General features: G+C 40.3%; 1 protein-coding gene across 5 annotated transcripts in view; it reads left to right on the forward strand.

Moving 5' to 3' along the window:
• LOC140481571 (dachshund homolog 1-like) overlaps nt 1-21,491 on the forward strand; it is a 593,017-nt gene that overhangs the window by 453,150 nt on the left and 118,376 nt on the right. For all 5 annotated transcript variants that reach the window (XM_072577986.1, XM_072577988.1, XM_072577987.1 and 2 more), the window contains 3 exons: nt 6,405-6,577; nt 12,819-12,954; nt 15,428-15,562. In XM_072577986.1, coding sequence (XP_072434087.1) covers nt 6,405-6,577; nt 12,819-12,954; nt 15,428-15,562 — 444 coding nt within the window. The remainder of the gene's footprint in view (nt 1-6,404; nt 6,578-12,818; nt 12,955-15,427; nt 15,563-21,491) is intronic.

Below are 21,491 nucleotides of genomic sequence, written 5' to 3' on the forward strand. Positions count from 1 at the left end.
TTAATCAGCTTTATAGCCTTGCTGAGTATGCCCTGTTTTCACAATGAATCAAATTTTTAGTATTAAAGAGACCTCATTGATTATTTTATTCTAAATCTAATATGGATAAAGGAAATAATTGTCGTATCAGTAACTGAGTAAAGCATTTAAATTTGTGTTGTGACCAGTGAACTGCTAAAACTCGAGACTGACGCTGCACTCCTCCAACCACAGTTATAACAACATCATCCCGGACAGGATAACCTCTTTTAATTGGCATCCTAACCACCAAATTAAATATTCATTGCTTGCACCAGTGCATAGTTGCTGCAGTGTGTAGCATTTACAAGATGCACTGCAGCCACTTCCCAAGTCTCCTTCAACAGCTCTGAATGAACCTGTGACCTCTATCTAGAAACACAAGGGCAGCAGTTGTGTAGGAACAGCACCACTTGTAATTTCTCCTCTAAGCCACACATTATCCTGACCAGTAAATATAGCATTGATATTTCGTTACTGTTGGATCATAATCATCGAAGATACCTCCCTAACAGCACACACACACATATGCAGGCAGACAAGCGTATGCAGGTAGACACACACACACACATACCTGAATTCCCTTGTTCCCAGTTCAATCTTTAGAATGTTTTAAAAGTAGTATAGAGTTATAAAAATAATGATTATTGCTTGGGTTCAAGGAACTTTGATAACATTTTGTTTTTGAATAATGTTTCTATTCCGATCAACCCTTGCATTTTGGCAGTTCTAATTAGTCATTGAATAGATGCTATAAACCTTTGCATATAAAACTTAATTGACAGTCTGGTGCTGGAAAAGCACAGCGGGTCAGGCAGCTTTCAAACCATTCCTGATGAATGGCTTTTGTCCGAAACATCAATTCTCTTGCTCCTTGGATACTGCCTGACCCGCTGTGCTTTTTCAGCACCACACTCTCAACTCTGATCTCCAGCATCTACAGTCCTCATTTTCTCCCATATAAAACATAATAATTGTTTTTTTTTCTAGTTTTGCTTTTCATAGTGATGTATTTGCAGATATCTATTTAATGATTAAGTTGAATAAATAGTGTACGTTACAGTTGGTTTGGAGTCTGAATTGTTATGACAACTTGCACTTGTTTCAGTGTGAAGCTATGGATAGTTATAATAATGTTCTTCCCATCATATGGCTTATCAGGAACCCTTCCTGATCCTAACACCTCCCACTGGCATATATTGGAAAGATGTCAGGTTGATACTCAAACCTGTTTGGCCATGCTATGAGCTTTCCTTTCTCGGCCATCAGGACATGGAGTAGGACTCGAGCTCTGATCTTCTGGTTTAGAGGCATAGGTTCTACCCATTGCACTCATGACCTGTTCCAAAACAACATACTTGTAGACTATCACTATCAGTCTTTAAAAATTTTCAGTTGAAGTGTGCTAACAACCATTAATTTAAATCTATATTAAAAATACAAACAAACATATCAATATCCAAACATTTATGACAAAAACCAAAATATTTAACAATCAAACATTTTGTTCCTAGACTTTGGGTTTGTTTTTCTTTGTCTCTGTCTTCTTACGTTTAGTTGATTAATTTGTTTCTTCAGGCCTTTCATCCACAGTTTTGCAGCAACAGTATGGAGTTCTCAAAGTAATACAGTCAAAATGTACTTCATCAGTTTTTATTTGCAATGACCCTTACAGGAATTTAGGCAGAGAAACTGATCCCCCTCTAATCTATCATTTTAATTGGAAACACACCCCAAATGACCAATTACTCAAGGTCACCTGCAAAACCAGTGAGTCTATATAGGCTTCTGTCAAGCTGCAGACATCTGGGATGGCCAGTGAAAATAAGTGTAAGACAACTTCCATAAATAAATGAAGGTGGTGATTGTTTTAGGCAGAAGCAGTTGCATTGTGGTAATGTCACTGGTCTAGTAATCTAGAGGGCCATACTAATGTTCTGGGAACTAAGGTTCAAATCCCACTACAAAGTAACTGTTGAAATTTAAATTCAATTAATCTGGAACTGAAAGCAAATTTTCGTAATGATGCTATGAAACTATCATCAACTGTTCCAAAAATTCAACTGATTCACTGATGTTCTTCAGGGAAGGAAATCTCCCATCTTTACCGAGTCTGGTTTATGTGTGACACTAGATTTGCATGTGTGTGGTTGACTCTTCCTTCTGAAATTACCTCGCAAGCCCTTTAATTCAAGAGATGGACAACAAATGCTAGCCTCACCAGTGATGCCCATAGAATGGATGCATTTTTTAAAGAGAATTGTCATTTTAAATTGCTTGACAGTACCATGTCTGTCATATTTTCTCCCTTATTCTTTTCTTGAAAGTGTTGGCATGTTTTTAGCTGGTGGAATGTACCATGTGAAACTAGACAACTATGGTGCATTGCCCAAGTGGTTAGTGTCCAAAGTTAGTGACCCTTGACAAGCTATTTTGCTGTAAATAACACCTTAACTGAAACTGATTCTGTCTGTATGAAAAACCCACTCAAGCATAGGTCAATGTTCAAGCCAACTTAGAGTCATAGAGTCATAGAGATTTACAGCACGGAAACAGACACTTTGTCCAACTCATTCTTGCCAACCAGATATCCCAAACAATCTAGTCCTACCTGCAAGCATCTGGCCCAAATCCTTCTAAACTCTTCCTATTCATATACCCATCCAGATGCCTTTTAAATGTTGCAATTGTGCCAGCCTCCACCACTTCTTCTGGCAGCTCATTCCATACATGTACCACCCTCTGTGTGAAAAAGTTGCTCCTTAGGTCTCTTTTATATCTTTCCCCTCTCACCCTAAACCTATGCCGTCTAGCTCTGGACTCCTCCACCCCAGGGAAAAAAACTTTGTTTATTTATCCTATCCATTCCCCTCATGATTTTTTTAAGCCTCCATAAGTGCATCCCTCAGCCTCCGACAGTCCAGGAAAAACAGCCTTAGCTATTCAACCTCTCCCTATAGTTCAAATTCTCCAACCCTGGCAACATCTTTGTAAAACCTTTCTGAACCCTTTCAAGTTTCACAATATCTTTCAGATAGGAAGGAGACCAGACTTGCACACAATATTCCAACAGTGGCCTAACCAATGTCCTGACAGCCACAACATGACCTCCCATCTCCTGGACTAAATACTCTTGACCAATGAAGGAAAGCATATCAAATACCTTCTTCACTATGCTATCTATCTGTGACTCCACTTTCAAGGAGCTCTTTGTTCAGCAACACTCCTAAGGACCTTACCATTAAGTGCATAAGTCCTGCTAAGATTTGCTTTCCCAAAATGCAGCATCTCACATTTATCTAAATTAAGTGCTATCTGCCATTTCTCAGCCCATTGGCCCATCTGATCAAGAACCTGTTGTAATCTGAGGTAACCTTCTTCGCTGTCCACTACACCTCCAATTTTGGTGTCATCTGCAAACCCACTAACTATATCTCTTATTCTCACATCCAAATCATTTATATAAATTATGAAAAGTAGTGGACCCAGCACCGATCCTTGTGGCACTCCACTGATCACAGGCCTCCAGTCTGAAAAACAACCCTCCACCACCACCCTGTGTCTTCTACCTTTGAGCCAGTTCTGTATCCAAATGGCTAGTTCTCCCTGTATTCCATGAGATCAAACCTTGTTCACCAGTCTCCTATGAGGAACCTTGTCGAATGCCTTACTGAAGTCCGTATAGATCTACCACTCTGCCGTCATCAATCCTCTTTGTTACTTCTTCAAAAAACTCAATTAAGTTTCCCATACATAAAGCCATGTTGAGTATCCCTAGTCAGTCCTTGTCTTTCCAAATACATGTACATTCTGTCCCTCAGGATTCCCTCCAACAACTTGCCCACCACTGATGTCAGGCTCACTGGTCTGTAGTTCCCTGGCTTGTCCTTACCACCTTTCTTAAACAGTGGCATGACGTTCGCCAACTTCCAGTCTTCCAGTACCTCACCTGTGACTGGTGATGCTACAAATATCTCAGTAATTGGCCCACAAACCACTTTGCTCGCTTCCCATAGAGTTCTAGGGTACACCTGATCAGGTCCTGGGGATTTATCCACTTTTATGTGTGGATAATTGATTAGGTCCTGGGGAAAATTGATGTACAGAGAGATCTGGGTGTTCAGGTCAAATGTTCCCTGAAGGTGGCAGATCAGTAGAATGGCCAAGAAGGCATAAGGCATGTTTTCCTTCATCGGACGGGGTATTGAATACAAGAGTTGGCAAGTCATTTTACAGTTGTATAAGACTTTGGTTTGGCCACATTTGGAATGCTATGTACAGTTCTGGTTACCACATTGGATGCTTTGGAGAGGGTGCAGAGGAGGTTTACCAGGATGTTGCCTGTTATGGAAAGTGCTAGCTATGATGAGAGGTTGAGTAGATTAGGATTATTTTCATTGGAAGGATGAACCCTAGTTGAGGGGGAATCTGATTGAGGCCTACAAAATCATGAGAGGTGTACATAGAGTGGGTAGCAAGAAACTTTTTCCCAGAGTAGAAAATGGGTGAGTGGAGGACTCAATTACTAGGGGTTACGAGTTCAAAGTGAGAGGGGAAAAGTTTAGGGGATATATACGTGGAAAGTTCTTCACGCAGAACGTGGTGGGTGCCTGGAATGCATTGCCAGTGGAGATGGAACGATAGTGTCATTTAAAATGTATCTGGACAGATATATGAATAGGCAGGGAGCAAAGGGATACAGATCCTTAGAAATTGGTGGCAGGTTTAGATAGAGGATCTGAATAGGCGCATACTTGGTGGGCTGAAGGGCCTGTTCCTGTGCTGTAAGGTTCTTTGTTCTTTGTTCTAACCACAGGTTCACAGGCCATTGACGGAAACAGCTGTAAAACAAAAGAAAGCTTATGGAATTATAATGTGTTTCTGAAGGGTTCTGAGCAATGTGAGCTTTAATGAGTTGTGTGAGGCAGTGAGGCCCATCTCAACATCAAGGTCATCTCATTCCTTCTATGCTGTGATTGGATGTGGATGGTGATGTGGATGAGGAATAGGAACTTGGCCAGCATTTTCTATAGTTCTGTTGCGTATTGGCCAGTCATAAAATCTCCATTGAGTGCTTTGACATACAATCAGCTGAGTCAGGACTGCTTGAGAAATGAACTCAGGAACTTCTAATCTGTGTAGCTCAATCCCATGTTGGGTTTGCATGGACTATTGATAGTCCTTTCAGTTATTTCTGCAGTGAATGTATTTTAGAAAATTGCTCCTCCACTAATTAGGCAAAACTTTGAACACTGTTGTAATAACTAAATCCTTCCTTTTTTCTCTTGTATTTTATGATTTATTAATAATCAATGTGTTTGGCTGCATTGTGAATGCAACTTCAGTTGCCATCAAGTCCAGGAACGGAACTCAATCGGAGTCATGGATACTATATACTGTGCCACAAGACCTTGAGTAGACTCCCAGTGGAGCACAGATATAAAAAGGGTGTTAAAGCCTTCATCCATCTGGTAGCCTACCCCTCTCACACTCAACAATTTACTGTCCTCACTCAACTGCTAATTTGTCCCCTCACTTACCTGGCATCCAATTCCTCTCACCCACCTTGCTCCTTCATCCCTCATCCACCTGCCACCCTAGCACCATAATCCCTACCCACCTTGCACCTGATCTCTTGCCTATCTGGCATCCAAGCCCACTTCCTGCCTTACTCACCAGGCACCCCAAACCCTACACATACATTTTATGCTTAACTTTCTCTATAGTATTAAAGTGGCTGTTGACCATTTAAAATTGGAATATGACACAATTACTACTATAACAAGAGGCATGGTTACCATGCTAATTCTTTGTATTGCTGGCTGCGAGGATTCCTGGATAGGTTTCTGCTGTGTTGTAACAGGAGGCTCCCATCCAGTAATGTCCAGGGCAAAAGTCATAAAATCGCAAATGTGTATTTGTTGTGTCTGATCAGGATCAGAAATAGAGTTTCAGGACTAGATTTGGATGGCATTTATATGGAGGCCATAGCCTTTTGGATTTCATGGGTACAGCCTCTGAAGCACTCTCAAATAATTTTTATTGAAATGACATCTATGCACTTGTAAAACATTTTAGAATTTGCAAATTGCATGATTCCCTCTGCTGATTAAGAGATAAATATTAGCCAAGTCATCAGGAGAACTACTGACATCTTAATTAATGATAGATAATATTTTGCATCCTAAACAGGCAATTGGGGCCCAAGTGTACGTGAGGATGCATTGCAGAAAAAAAATGTAAAAAGGAAAATATTAATATTTAAGTACAGTCTGCTGAGTATGGAAGATTGTGTCGAAATATCTTTGCTATCTTGCTTTACTCCCGGAATCAGTTGCACAAATCATTCTTGAAGTTGCTGAAATGACTCTCTTTGTCCCTTTCAGGTCTGGAGCTCCCCTTCATGATGATGCCTCATCCACTCATTCCTGTCAGCCTACCTCCTGCCTCTGTTACCATGGCTATGAGCCAGATGAACCACCTTACCACTATCGCCAATATGGCAGCCGCAGCCCAAGTACAAAGTCCCCCTTCCAGGATGGAAACCTCAGTTATTAAGGTAAATACATTGTAGCTACAATTATATCAATAACTAACCAGTTCCAACTTTTTGTATTGAAAATGTGTTGTGATACTATGCTGGGCAATATCTAAGAATAGGCTAATATGTTACAAAGAGTAGTGTCCAAGCCAACTTGATTCCATGATTGATGTGTATGTATTCTTAATTGCTTCAATAGGTTAGTTATTCGGGATCTATTTTCAAGAATTGGGCAATTTTAGGAAGCAGTGATTGGGCACAAGTTCAGTTGTTTGCACATTCATTGCTGCTTTTTCTGCTCAATTGAAAAAAATCACAGAAAAAATTACTCTTGAATTTCTAAAAGTTGTCATTGAGTTGTCTCCCTGCATTCACTTAACAAGCGTCAGTCCTACAGGAGGATCCCGGGTTGCACCTGATTCACCATCCTGACCTCATAATTCTTGGCCTCAATGTAGACCCGAAGAGGCATCCTCTCAGCATGGTATAGCAGCTTGGTGCAGTGGCCCCACAGCCCAGCATGGCAGTCTCTTGGACTGCATGGCGGTGTCTTAGTAGCCCAGTGTGGCAGTCTCTCAGCCCAGCATGCGATTCCTCAGCGGCTCAAAATGGTGGTCTCTCAGCCTGGCATAGCCTCAGTGTGGACTCAGTCTCAACATGATTCCAGTGTGATCCTCCCAGCCTCATGACCCCTGAGGTGAAACCTGGTGCAGGCTGGAGTCAAAGCCTGGTTCGGACTGGAGCATCGACTTGTTTGTTCTCCTTTTTATAATTTATTCCTGAAATCTGCAATGATGAACTTCTTACTTCTCTATTTTTATAAAAACTGTAACTGAAGAAGCTGTATCTAAGGACCTTTGAACCTGAGATGGTGCTGTAAGTGGCAACCAGTACACTTTTCACTGCACATTATTTGAGTACATGTGACAATAAAGCTAATTCTAATTCTAATGGTCTGGATTAAATTGGAAATGCTATATTTGGACACACTGCACTAGATTAATGGAGCTACGTATTGGATGTTGATTTGCAACATTTCCCTTTTAATTGTGTGTGAGTCCACACTACAAGACATTGTGTCATGGGTATGCAGAGTGTAAGAATGCTATCGAATGAGAATCGTGAATGTACAGTATTATGTAATATATAAATACACATAGACTAACAATGGGTCGTTTCACAGTGAATAAGACCTTGATATCCCATATGAGTTTGTCACTTATATGATTAATGAGTCCTTTATTACTTGCAGAATAAACTGTGTTAATTCACTGTAACATAGGAATGCAGTAGTGCTGTGTTGCTTGGGGCTTGATAAAATGATACAAGGATTTGTCCCAAAAGTATTGAGATTGATTTTAACCCGAGCTGTCTTGTGGCAACCTGCTCTAAGAGGGGTAGGCATTTAAAATCAACCAGGCACTTTATTAGCTACTATCCCACCCAAATCAGTGGATCTATTCTCTTGAGCAAGCAGGAAGTGCACCCATCTGAGTTTGGCAAGTTCTTTCTTTATATGTGCAGATTGAGGTCTATGCACTGTCAGGTCCCAAATGCAATCTTGAGTTTATCCAGGGCTTGGAAATGAAATGGACCTTAATTGCCTGGATTTTCAGTTTGAAGTCAGGAGCCCAATGTTAAAGTCAAATGTAGCTCCCACATTTTATTGGGAATGCTTGCCCAAATGGATTTTTGGTGAGCTGCCCATAGATGACCAGAGGGCATGACCTCAGTCCAATTAACAATGGTAGATGGCTTCCTGAGAGAGTGGAAAGACAGTGTGATGTCTTCAGAAGTATCCTGGAAGTGCTCTTTGAAGAGCCAGTTTAAAAACTTAAAAAGCACACGCCAGGTTATAGTCCAACAGGTTTAATTGGAAGCACTAGTTTTCAGAGTGCTGCTCCTTTATCAGGTGGTTGAAAGTTAAAAATCACACAACACCAGGTTATAGTCCAATCTGGTGTTATCTGATTTTTAACTTTGTACACCCCAGTCCAACACCGGCATCTCCAAATCAGTTTAAAAACAAAATCATTTTAATAATGGTCACAGATATTAGATTAGATTCCCTACAGTGTGGAAACAGGCCCTTCGGCCCAACAAGTCCATACCGACCCTCCGACGAGTAACCCACCCCCCCCCTCTGACTAATGCACCTAACACTATGGACAATTTTGCATGACCAATTCACCTGACCTGCACATCTTTGGAATGTGGGAGGAAACCGGAGCACCTGAAGGAAACCCAGACAGACATGGGGACAGTGTGCAAACTCCACATATTGGCAAGATGATGATGAGAAGGCAACCCTCCATTCATTGGCCAGGTGCTACTGCAAATGGACAAAGTGCAGGGACGGTGCACCCCCACAAACACTGCTCCCTCTGCAACTCCCCCGCTTCCCTTCCTGCCAACTCCCCCCTCCCGAGGAGGCCACTGCCTCTGGGTGGACATGTGGACAATAGATCCAACTGCAGACTGAAAATATCTAATCCATAGAAGGCCTAAACCTTAATAGACCCCTTGATTACCTAGATTTGCCCAGCTGCATTCTTGGATTTGCCTTCCCTGTTCAAAATCAATATCTGTTCTCTATGTTTCTGAAGTTAATTTTGTTTTAGTGTCAGGCATTCAACCACATAAATTGTAACTTCTCTTAATAGACATGTGATGAGAATATTACTTCCCAACTCCCCTGCCTAAATGTTTCTTTCCCCCAATTTTCTTAGCTCTCCTGACAGTCACCCTTCAATATTTCTCCAGTGAATACCATGAGCAGTAGCTTTTTATTCCACAGTGTTTCAGGTGGTTGAGAAGCAGAAAAAAGTGCAAAATATCCTCTCAGGCCTCACTGTCAGGGCACAGGTCTATTAATTCACTGGCATACTGGAATCAAAACATTAACTCTGTTTCTCTCTCCACAGAAGCTACCAGACCTGCTGAGTCTCTCGCATTTTTTGTTTTCTATTCCAGATTACCAGCATCTGCAGTATTTTGCTTCTATAAGGAGCTTAGAAGATGTTCTCTCTCAGAATCCCTTTCATACACATATGATGAATACAATCTGTTCAGGTTCACTCAAATGAGTGTAGGCCTCACCTTACTTCATCTGGGAGGACTGGCAACATTAAATGAGATATAGATTTCCCAGAGGGGAGAAAAAAAAGCACGGTATAAAAATACTAATATTTGGAAATGAATGTGTTGGTCCTTCATTTAGAAATATATGTTGGACTTGTAGGTGTTATTCCCCAGTTTTATAACTTTTTCCTTCTGGCTTGCATACTTTTATGATGCTCCTTCCTGCTCTTCATACACATATAAAATGGTAACCAAAATGAAGCCAGAGTGATTAAAAAATCTGAACAGGTCATTGTACCCCTACCTATGCTTCTTTCACTGGGAGGCATAGTGTTTAATTGTTCTGTGTTTGACTATAAGAGACTGATAATCAATCCATTCTCAGCATGCTTGGTTGATAGAGCCTGGATTTTAGAGGATGGTAAATAGACACCACAGAAGAAGCTACCAGAAATTTGGAAGCTTGAGTGCATGTATGTTTTAAAAATCCTGTGAACAAACCTGCTGTACTCTTAGAAATTAGTGTCATTTCTGCATTGGTCTGGGATAAATAAAATGGATATGTAGGCAGGTTGTGTTGAGATGTTCCCTCAGCCCAGCCAATTATAATGATGGAGGCCTTGCCTCAGAATGGTACTGTATCTATGTTTACATGGAAGGAACAAAAAGCCAATTGCATTTCTTTCTAGTCTGGAAGCGCTTCACCATCATTCCAGTTGACAATTTCAGCACATAGTTAGGACCATCCTACTTGCTGTCAGTAATATATGCAGCATATGCACCACTTTATTATTATCATGAACTTTGCATTAATATTGAGTATAACAATATTTACAGTGATTCAGTCACTGGACACAGGAACTTTGAGCACAATTGCTAACCTGGGCTCAAAGTACCAAATTTCTAACAGAGTTTAAAATAGCTATAATTTTTAAAAAGCTTCCATAATTTTAAAGCAAATTACCTAATGAAACTGCAGAATTCATAGTAAGAAAAGAACAGACATCAGTTAACAAGGCCACATACGCAAACCCCAAAACAAGTATCACTTATTAGAAATTATTCTGTGATTAGTAGGACTTGCTGACAAACCCTTGTGTATGCTAATAGCAGAAGCAATAATCAATTTGGTGATGTCATTTCCTGGGGTGACATCATTTCCTGTGGTGATATCATTTCCTGTTATTTTTCTCCAGTTTGAATTCTAACCGGAACTCTATCAACAAACACATTTACTTGGATCCCATTGAGCAGCCCCTGGAGAAAATGAACAGAAAATGACATCACAAACCCAAGGAAACCTAAACACATAAATAGAAAGCAGGCCATGCTACCAGTGCTTCATCTGGAAGTTCATTGATGATTTTACCAAGTATGGTAATGAAATTTCTGAAAATGAACCTTCCAGTTCAGTAAGCAAACCTACATCCAGAATCTTAACCTGACCTACACATCTTTGCAAACCTCGCTTTCTAGTTTGTATCTTGGTTAAAATCACCCATAAATAGTGTTGTCTCTTTATCACAGTATCCCATTTTTTTTATATGCTTTGTCCCACTTTGTGATTAGTTTTGGAGGATCTGTAGACAATTTCAACTAGTTTAATGATCCTCAATCTCCACCCAAACTGTTCCAGCATCCTGATCTCCTGAACCAAAATCATCACTAATTAATTGCACTAGCACCATATTTAATTAAGAGTGCTCTACCTGAACCTTTATTGGGGGTGGGCGTTTGCACTCCCTTTTTGATTTTCTTACTTAAAAACCTCCTCCTCTGCTTTTTATTGCACTTCAGTCCCACGCTCCTGATCTTCGGGCACCCGGTACGGAGGAGGGAGGGCAGGTCCGAAGACCTCCTCGTGGGTCTGCTCCTGGGCCTGGCCAAACTGGCCATAAACAGGTCCAGGCAGCGGGCCGTGGAGGGTGTCGTTAGGGCCGACTGCCTGCCCTTCTTCCATGGTTACGTTAGAGCCCGGGTGTCCTTGGAGAAGGAGCACGCGGTGTCCACCAGCACCCTGGAGTTGTTCAGGGAGAGGTGGGTGCCGCAGGGAGTGGAGTGCATTATTTCCCCCTCCAACTCTATTTTGATTTAGTCCCTACTCTCCCCTTCACTGTTTGATCACACAGCATTGCCTTTTGTGAAGGCCACTGCTTGTCACTGGCCACCTGGGTGTTTTCCAATCTTCCTGGTGGTGGAAGTTGAATAAAGATTCGTACACCTTGTGTCTCTCACTGTGTCTCACACCTGCACACACACACCATGGGTGTGCGGGTTATAAAAAAAAAGATAAACAGGAGTGTTGATCACACAGCATTAAAGAGAAAAAAGAAAAACAAATACCTGAACCTCTACTTAGCTTCCTATTCTTCTTGAATGTCATTAAAACTCTATCTACTTGCCTAACAGTGCAGTTCGCAAGAACACTGGCTCCAGATTGATTTAAATGTAAACCCTCCCAATGGTACAACCCACACTTTCCGGTACTAATGCCAGTGACTGATGAAAATGAGCTATTTTCTTTCACATCCAACTTTGAGCCAGATATCATCAATTTTATGTACCCTGGACCAATTTGCACATAATAATCTGGAGATTAGATGCCTACCTTCATTGCTGGATATTGTACATATTGAGGCAGCTAATGTTTTCTAATCTGATCATAATGTACACCAGGCATGCAACATATGTTTTGATCATAGCCATGCACCTGTCATAGAGGGGGATGGATGCATCAATTTTGCCTTAACATTGCCTATAGTATAGTTGTAACTGGTATGAAGTTGTTCTTTGTGACAATAACAATTTAAGTAGCGATTAAACACCAGAAGATCAACCCATTACAAAATATGCTTTGTCTTCCCAGTGTAAAGCAGTAGTATTCTTCTGCATATTTATAAGGTAACAATGCCAGTTTTAAGTTGGCATCTGTAGTCGAACAGTATTGGGCTCTAACCATTTAAATGACGTTGCCCTGAGGCTTCAGATTTGATGTCATCTGAACCATGCGATCCGATTTAATTCCACACAAGGATCGTATTTTTATCAATGCTGCTTTGTTATCATTCTCTGCTTCGGTCATTTCCCCTTAAAGACCTCAAGTTTTTCTCAAGTTCTGATGGCGCATCTGTTTTGTTTATGTCATCCTTGTTTAACCTTTTGCTGGTGTCCTTTACAGGAACGTGTACCTGACAGCCCGTCACCTGCTCCATCCTTGGAAGATGGCCGCCGGCCAGGAAGCCATCCTTCTTCCCATCGGAGCAGCAGTGTGTCGAGTTCACCTGCTCGGACTGAGAGCTCCTCTGACAGAATCCGTGAGTTTCTTCTACAATCAGATTCTATTTTAAATTTTTCATCTGTCTAATTTATTTTAAAAGTATACAGATGCAGTATTTAGGTTTAAAAGATGAAGAAAGATCATCACAAGAAAATGAAAGGTGAATGAGAATACAAATTCTGGAGCAATATGTAATGCTATTTTGCAGTACAATAACATTTTAAATGGTTACATTGTAATTGTGAGTCATTGAAAGTTGTGTTTCCTCCCCAACGTTTGGTCAGCCTAAAATCCTGGATTAGTGGTGCTGGAAGAGCACAGCAGTTCGATGAAGGGCTTTTGCCTGAAACGTCGATTTCGCTGCTCCTTGGATGCTGCCTGAACTGCTGTGCTCTTCCAGCACCACTAATCCAGTATTTGGTTTTCAGCATCTGCAGTTATTGTTTTTACCCAGCCTAAAATCCCTACAGTGCAGATAGAGCCACTTGACCTACTGAATCTGCATCAACCCTCCAAAGAGCATCCCACCCTATCCCCATAACCATGCATTAACAATGGCTAACCCACCGAAACTATACATCCTTGGATACTATAGTCAATTTAGCATGGTCAATCCACCTAACCTGCACATTTTTGGACTGTGGGAGAAAATCCCCATAGGCTTGAGGTTGTTTTCATTAGAGAGAAGAAGTCTGAAAGGTGACTAAACTGAGACATATAAGACAATCGGAGGGTTAGGTAGGTTGAACAGTGAGGACCTTTTTCCTCTGATGGCAATGGCTAGCATAAGGGGACATAGCTTTAAAATGAGGTGTGAGAGATATAGGGCAGGTTTCAGTGGTAGTTTCTTTACTCAGAGATTGTAGGGGTGTGGGACACACTGTCTGCCAACTTTAAGGGCATTTAAATGGTCATTGGATAGACATATGAACGAGAATAGAATAGTGTAGGTTAGATGGACTTCAGGTTGGTTCCACAGGTCAGCACAACATCGAGGGCGAAGGGCCTGGACTGTGCTGTGATGTTCTATGTTCCAGACATAGGGAGAATGTGCAAACTCCACACAAACGTTTACCCAAGGCTGGAATTGAACCCAGGTCCCTGCCGCTGTGTGTCAACAGTACTAACCATTGTGTCACCATTTGACCTTCTTCCTGCATCATTTATTGTTGTCCAAATGGAAATTGGTGTCAGTCATTTAGTTAACTGAATCCACTCTGCCATTCATTCTGAACATGGCTGATTTGATGGTGGTCTCAACTGAAATCAAAGCCCTCCTGCCAACTGCAGCCCCCACCCCAATCCCCATTAATCTTGATTGTCTTATGGACCAAATCGTTTCTCAGCTTCAAATGTGAAAAGTGATTGTACTACTTTTTGGGATATAGAATTCCTCATCACCTCCATCTGAAATGTGGATCCCCATTACTCTGAAGTTGTGCCCTTAGTTCTTCATGTCTCCCAATGTGACAGAAACATTGTCTCAGCATCAACCCTGTCAACCCTGCCCCCTCAAACCCTAACCCGGTCCCCCTAGAATGCTGGTTAGATGCAGTGCATCTGACTTCCTCAGGAAACAAAGTTCAAGGAAATGAGTCCCAAAATATTAACAGTAAGCTTGAAACTTGAGAATGAGAGCTATGCTTGATCTTCTGATGGACATATGGATTTTCAAGATGGATGCACTATTTAGAATCTTGGAACAGGAACCCTGTCAGATTTTAACCACACCCCTCACTCTTGCTGCCCTGCTCAGTTTAGAGAGTCCAGAGAGATTAAGCCAACTATAGCCGCCAAATGGTAGCTTCAGCAGAGATTTGGATATTGAATTTGAAACCATATGACCTCAAGACTTCAGTTTTTCATCTTGACTATTGATTTAATTGTAACATCACTGGGTTCTTGCATAATGAAGAACAGAATCTGAAAGTCTTTCTTTAGCAGTAGGCTGCCAAGAATATGTCTAGTACCATTTCCATACACTGCTGGAAGTACAATATAAGTAGATTTGGCCTATGGGTATTGTTACAATATGTTCTGGAATAGTAGTATGTGGATACAGCCTTTTAATTAGGATTTCTAGTGATATCATTGAGAAAGGAAATATTATATAGTGCTAATCTCACTTTGATTCTCTATTTCCCTTTAGTTCTTTTATGAATACTTGGGTTTGAACAGTAAGTCCTGATGACTGATTTGGGAAAATTGCCTTGACCGTGATATGAGCATAAGAACTAAAATGATTGCAGAATTGGTGTTTTGCTGCTGATATTTGTCCCATTACAATACAAACAAATAATGGCATCAATACCCACAATTTGTGAAAAACTGAAAACCAACAAATATGTTTACCATTAATGTGTTTGCTTTATTAAAATATTCAGTGCAAGAAATTGTTGATCTCAGACAATGCTGAGCAGGTCAAAACGAATGTGTTGCAGGAATGCTGCCTCTCCCTCGTTTTATCCTGAATGGTTACTAAAAAGTAAATTGTTTGCTTTAACTGATAGCTGTCCATCAGAATGGATTGTCAATTAACCAGACTCTCCTGGGGTTGTCCCCAACCATCCTACCTGGACCTAAGGAAGGAGATCTTGCTTGTCAGGATGGAGGCCATGAAGTGAAAAGAATGCACCCTGAAAAAGGTAAGCTATCTGATGTGTGTTTCACCACTCACTGCACTATGTACCCAAGCTGGTACTTTTACTGGTGATCAAAGAACAATGGCTAATATTCAACTAGTCTCAGCACTCATATCTGCTTTGTTCTGAACTCCATTCACAATTGCTGAGGCAAGTTGGAAATAAGCCATTGTTCATTGAGTCATACCTGGTGGGTCCATGATGGTAGTTAATTTTTTTCCTGCATCCTTCAGCTTGAAAGTTGTTTGCATTGCTAATTGCCAACTTTAACTTTGTGCGGCCAATTTACTGGACAATTAACATGTGAATCCAGCACGTTTGATTAATATCATGTCAAATGTCTAATCTAACCAACCAGCAAGTTCTAGAGGTTTACAACACTCTTCCTCCCCTGAATTTGCTAAATGAATTTTGTGCATTAACAGGCCATTATTTTCCATTATTCATCGTGATCTGTGATCAGCCTTTAAATAATTCCCTTTAACAGAACAGAGCGATTCATTTAATACAGTGCTTTATGGAAATGTGCTTGTTTAGGGGAGGAGACTAGATACTGTCTGGAAACTGGATACTGCTATTCTCAACAATCTAAAGAACAGACTCCATGCCTTGATGTCATAAAGATAGTGGTCAATGCTTTCACATGTTTTTTAGTTACAGTTAATTACACCAATTACATTACGTGTTTCACAACACTTGAGACTGACATTACCAATGTGCAAATAACTCATGCTCTGATAAAAGGTCAAGATTGCACGAAACAAACATTTCTTTTTACTCTTCTATTTTTTTTTCTAAAAGTATTAAAATTGGAAGTGAAATGTAAGTTTTGGGAAAGGAAGAAAACAAGGAGTTTATCCCAGCTGAACCTAATCTCCTCATAGCAAGGTCTGTGGTTAATGTTCGGGTACTACTAGTCTGTTAAACTCTCTATTCAGTGGGTAGAAAATGGGTAAAACACTTCTGGCTGATTTGTTCTGTCCATCAATGAAAAAAGAAGCAGATGTACATGACCTGTGCCAGAAACAAACCCCAATAAAGGCATTCAAGGCCTTCTTGAGGCCCTCATTGCAAGATTTAGTTTGCCCTGATGCAAATGCTCTGAGACATGGAACTAGCTGCTAACAAATATAGTTCCTGGACGCTAGGAGGTACAGCATTCTTTCACACTATTCCATGTTTATAAAATGATATGGAAGAGCTGGTGTTGGACTGGGATGGACAATATTAAAAATCACACAAAATCAGGTTATAATCCAACAGGTTTATTTAGAAGCACTAGCTTTTGGAGCACTTCTCCTTCATCAGGTAGTTGTGGAACAGGCCCATAAGACATAGAATTTATGGCAAAAGATTACAGAGTCATGCAACTGAACGGAAGTTCTGGGATTTACATATTAATGAACTGAAACCTGCAACCCATTCTAAAAGATGAAGGACTTAACAGCAATTCAGGTTTGTTCAATATATCATTTCAGTTGCATGGCACTGTAATCTTTTACTATAAGTTCTGTGTCTTATGGTCCTGCTCCACAACTACCTGATGAAGGAGCAGTGCACCGAGAGCTAATGCTTCCAAATAAACCTGCTTGTCTAGAAACTGGTGCTGTGATTTTTAACTATTTTAATAGAATACAGGCTTCAGACCTCCCTGCCTCAATATTAGTTTTACCCCTGAACTGGCCTGTTACATCTCCACCTGCTATGGCTCAATAGACAGCACATTCAGCTCTCAGTCAGAAGTCTGTGAATTGAAGTCCCACACCAGAGATTTGAACACAACAATCTAGGCAAACACAGCAGAGCAGCCAGCACTGTATGAGTTTGCATTACTGAAGATGCCATCATTCAGATAAAGACATTAAGTCAAGGCTGTATGTAGTCTCATGTGGACACGAAAGATCCTATGTTATTTTGAAGATGAAGAACTAGAAAATTATCTCTGAAGTCCCAATGCTATTTTTTTTCCCTCAGTCAGCATTACTAAGACAGGTCATTATCACATTGATACTTTTGGGAGCTTGCTGAGTGCAAATTTACTGTTGTATTTCCTACATTCCCTATCAAAGGAAACTCATTAGCTGTAAAGCCTTCCAGGGCACTCTGATATCATGAAAGGCTTCCGCCCCAGTCTCAAAGCCTTGCTCTGGTGATATTAGGACATGAGAAAGACCAAAATCACTTTCTGGATCTTTTACCAGTGAATGAAAAGAAGACATGAAATAATTTGTCATTCTTTGATAATTAATTATATTCTTTGTGGTCTAATACATTGGTGTTCATCTATTTGAATTATCAATGCCAACATTTTGTGAGGATTAGCACTGGGTATATGGCATCCCAGTTTAATAACATAATCATTTTCTCCCACACACTGTGGAGGATCATAAATATAACAATATGTAAGTCATTTTTATTAAATCTTTGTGAAGAGCATGTTAAGTGAATATAAAGTCATACATGAATGCTTAACCATAACAATGTTGCACGTTATTACCAATTAGGGGGATTCTGTTCCTGAAAAAAACTGAAAAAGTAAATTAATTCTCAGCCACTTGAACGAGAAAGCCAGTTGAGGATTACATAAGAATGTAAGGAGTAAGAGTACGCCATTCTGTTCCTCAAGACTGCTCTGCTGCTCAATACAATCATAGCTGATTAGCTGCCTCAACGTCACTTTTCTTCCCACCTTCTGTACCCTTGGTTCTCTGTGAGATCAACTATTTTAATCACTGTATTAAATAAACCCGATGGACTGTATAATCTTTAAGGTAGAATTCCAGCATTTCATAAATCTCCGAAGTGAAGAAATTTCTCCTTATGCCATTTCTAAATTGTCAATCTCTCTTGTTGTGCCCCTGTGTTCCAGAATCCCCAAGCAGAGCAAGTAATCTTGAAGTTTTCACTATCAAGCCCCTTCCGGACCTTGAATATTTCAATGAGATCATTAAACCTTGCAGCACTCCACAGTAGTCTGCCATCTTGATAATGTCATCTTTATTCTTACTCTCTCCTAGCCAAACTGAATCCTTTATCCATGGTAATGTGTGACCTCAAACTCCACAAGTCTTCATCTTACAAATTAAAATTTTGCATGACTCCTTATCATTATGGAGATTTTTTTTAGTCATAAGGATTATGAAAAAAAATCATAAAAAACATTAGGTCATGGAGAACTCATGATCAAAGTTGACATTTAGGGACAGTCAGGCGAAAGTTTATTTGGTGAGTTGAATGGCGTACTCTGACTACAAATTTTCTTGTGTTTATACAAATATCACTGTAAGTGTTTACTAATTATATCCAGTTCTCGAAATTGTAAACGTTATGACTGGAAAAGGTGAAGATAAAATCCCAGTTCTACATTTATGATTTCGCTAGGACATGATAAAACATGGCCTTAATGTTTATTAAAATTTTTTTCAGTTGAAAACTTACCCTGGGTATGAAATTTCATCCAGCCATGAGTTATGATGAGTATCTCCACTTATCCCAGCCATGGCTCATTATGTTTTATCTGGTTAGTCTCACTTGTGGAGATATTTATCAAACAACAAAGGAATACCAAGGAAGTTGCATTTCAATAGTTGGAAGATAAACACTATGAACAATAATGCATTCTTGGTGTGTTTCCCATTTACAAAACACCTTCTAATAAGTTAACTCTTGTGCTTGCAAGCTCTTAAAGAAAGATGCTTCACTGGTATAATCTTATTTCATTAGCTTGGGTTTTTGCCAAAATAATCTGCAGCCAAAGACAATGAAATCTAAGCTATTCCTCAGACTGACTGATCTTCCTGGCTGTACTTCTGAAGGGTAATTTTGGGAGGTGAGACTCCTGGCTTGCATTATTGCTGGATTGAAGTATGGATCCTAAAATAGATCTATAGTATTGTCTCTGTCCAACTGCCATCTTAGTGAGAATACATGCCAGGAATAGAACCTTGCAAAATTAAATGTACAGAGCTAGCAACAATCTCCAATAGTGTAAATGTTCCATCAATCAGCATGTACCTTGAATCATTTGTAACTTTAAATGTGTTACAATTTCTAGATTGGAAAAATCCTCCATAATTTTGAAATTTTATTTCAACATTTTGATATCTATCTCCTGTGTATCTCATCAAAGTTTCAGTCAAATTAAACCAAGCGTTAAACAGTTTATATTTCCTGGACTCACTCAGCTGATGAACAATCTTCCTCTCAATTTGATGGTGATGGAATTTAGAATGTGGTTTGTTATAATACTTTGCTCTTAGCTTAGATTTTGTTAGATATGTAGGTTTCATTTTAACTCTTATTTTGAAGTCACTGGCTTCTGCCCGGTCAATCTGAATGACAGGAAAACTGTCGGCTCACTTGCCCCATTATTCTACCTGTTTTGTTGTGGACTGGTAATGAAAAACAACTTGGTATGGGGCGAAAGATATTCATATGCCAACACCTGAAGATGTAGCCTACAGCTGTCTAAGAGATTGAGTCATTTTGCAAAAAAAATGTATTTGCCATTAACAATCAGGCAGAAATCCAAAATTGCAGCACTTGCCCGAAGTAAGTTAATTCATTTTTTAAATTAGTTTGTTTCACATCCTGAGATCCACTTGCCTCAGTCACAATAAGACTGCAAGAAAATGCAGTTGGCACATGGATGGCAGTAGATCAATTTGTTTTAAACCTTTTTTGGGGTTTGTGTAAAATTGGCAGGTGTAAAATGGATGGTCACAAACCATTGGGTTGAGTCCTAAAAGGGCCTGAGTGATGTGGGCTGGTGTGGGAAATCTGAGTGGATTGGTGGCATGGTGGCTCAGCGGTTAGCACTGCTGCCTCACAGCGCCACGGACCTGGGTTCAAATTCCGGCTCGGGTGACTGTTCTCCCTGTGTCTGTGTGGGTTTCCTCCAGATGCTCCGGTTTCCTCCCACAATGCAAAGATTTGCAGGTTAGGTGAACTGGCCATGCTAAATTGCCCATAGTGTTCAGGGATGTATGAGTTAGATGCATTAGTCAGGGGTCAATGTCGAGTAATAGGTTAGAGGAATGGATGTGGGTGGGTTACTCTTCAGAGAGTTGGTGGGAACTTGTTGGGTCAAATGGCCTGTTTCCATGTTGTAGGGATTCTATGTATGAGAAGCCTGGTGAGATCTTTGTCAATGTTGAAAGCAGCTCTTTGCTCTTGAGATTGAATATAAGATCACAGAAAGTCAGTGGTGACTCTTACATGGGTGAAATAGAAAAAATAATTGACCTTATTTCTTCACTGCTGGGCATTCCTTCAGATGGATAGTAACCTCAACTCATGTTAGCAAGGTCTGATCATGGGGTTTCCTTTGCTGATCCTAGGGGAAGGGACTATCCCTGTCCACAGGGAACTCCAGGTGCCTGTAATTGCCCATAATCTCCCATGCCTGGGGTGAATGTGCAAACCATGCAGGAGAGATACTACTTGTCCCAGTGCACAATGGCCTTTTAAAATGGCAAAGGCACCAGGAATGCTAGTCTATTCTGGGATATCCAGATATGATTATTGGTAGAGTCTAACTAGCATCAAATAAAAAGAGTTCCATAGGGTTGTAGTCTGTAGTTAGTGGGCCAAGTTTGAAATGGTAGAGTGAGGAAACCATATAAAACTCTCTGTGAATTTCAAAGAAAGTGACACTTAGCCAAAATTAGACAAGGTTCTGTCTATTGTTATTCTTTCCTATCCAATGATGTTAGTTCAAACCAACATCAACTTAATTGATAAAATCTTGAGTTGGGTAAAAGGCGCTAGATTTTGAGTGGGACGTTCCCCCATGCACATAATCCTGAAATATAGATACTGTCTACTTCTTTGTCAAGCTCATAGAGTCATTGGGCTAAATTTTAACAAAATTCACCTGTCAATTTCAGGAATCCTTTGCAGGGCTTTTTGTTTACTGTGCGCTCTGGAGAGT

Source organism: Chiloscyllium punctatum, chromosome 9 (assembly GCF_047496795.1).
Source record: "Chiloscyllium punctatum isolate Juve2018m chromosome 9, sChiPun1.3, whole genome shotgun sequence".
Classification (NCBI taxonomy): domain Eukaryota; kingdom Metazoa; phylum Chordata; class Chondrichthyes; order Orectolobiformes; family Hemiscylliidae; genus Chiloscyllium; species Chiloscyllium punctatum.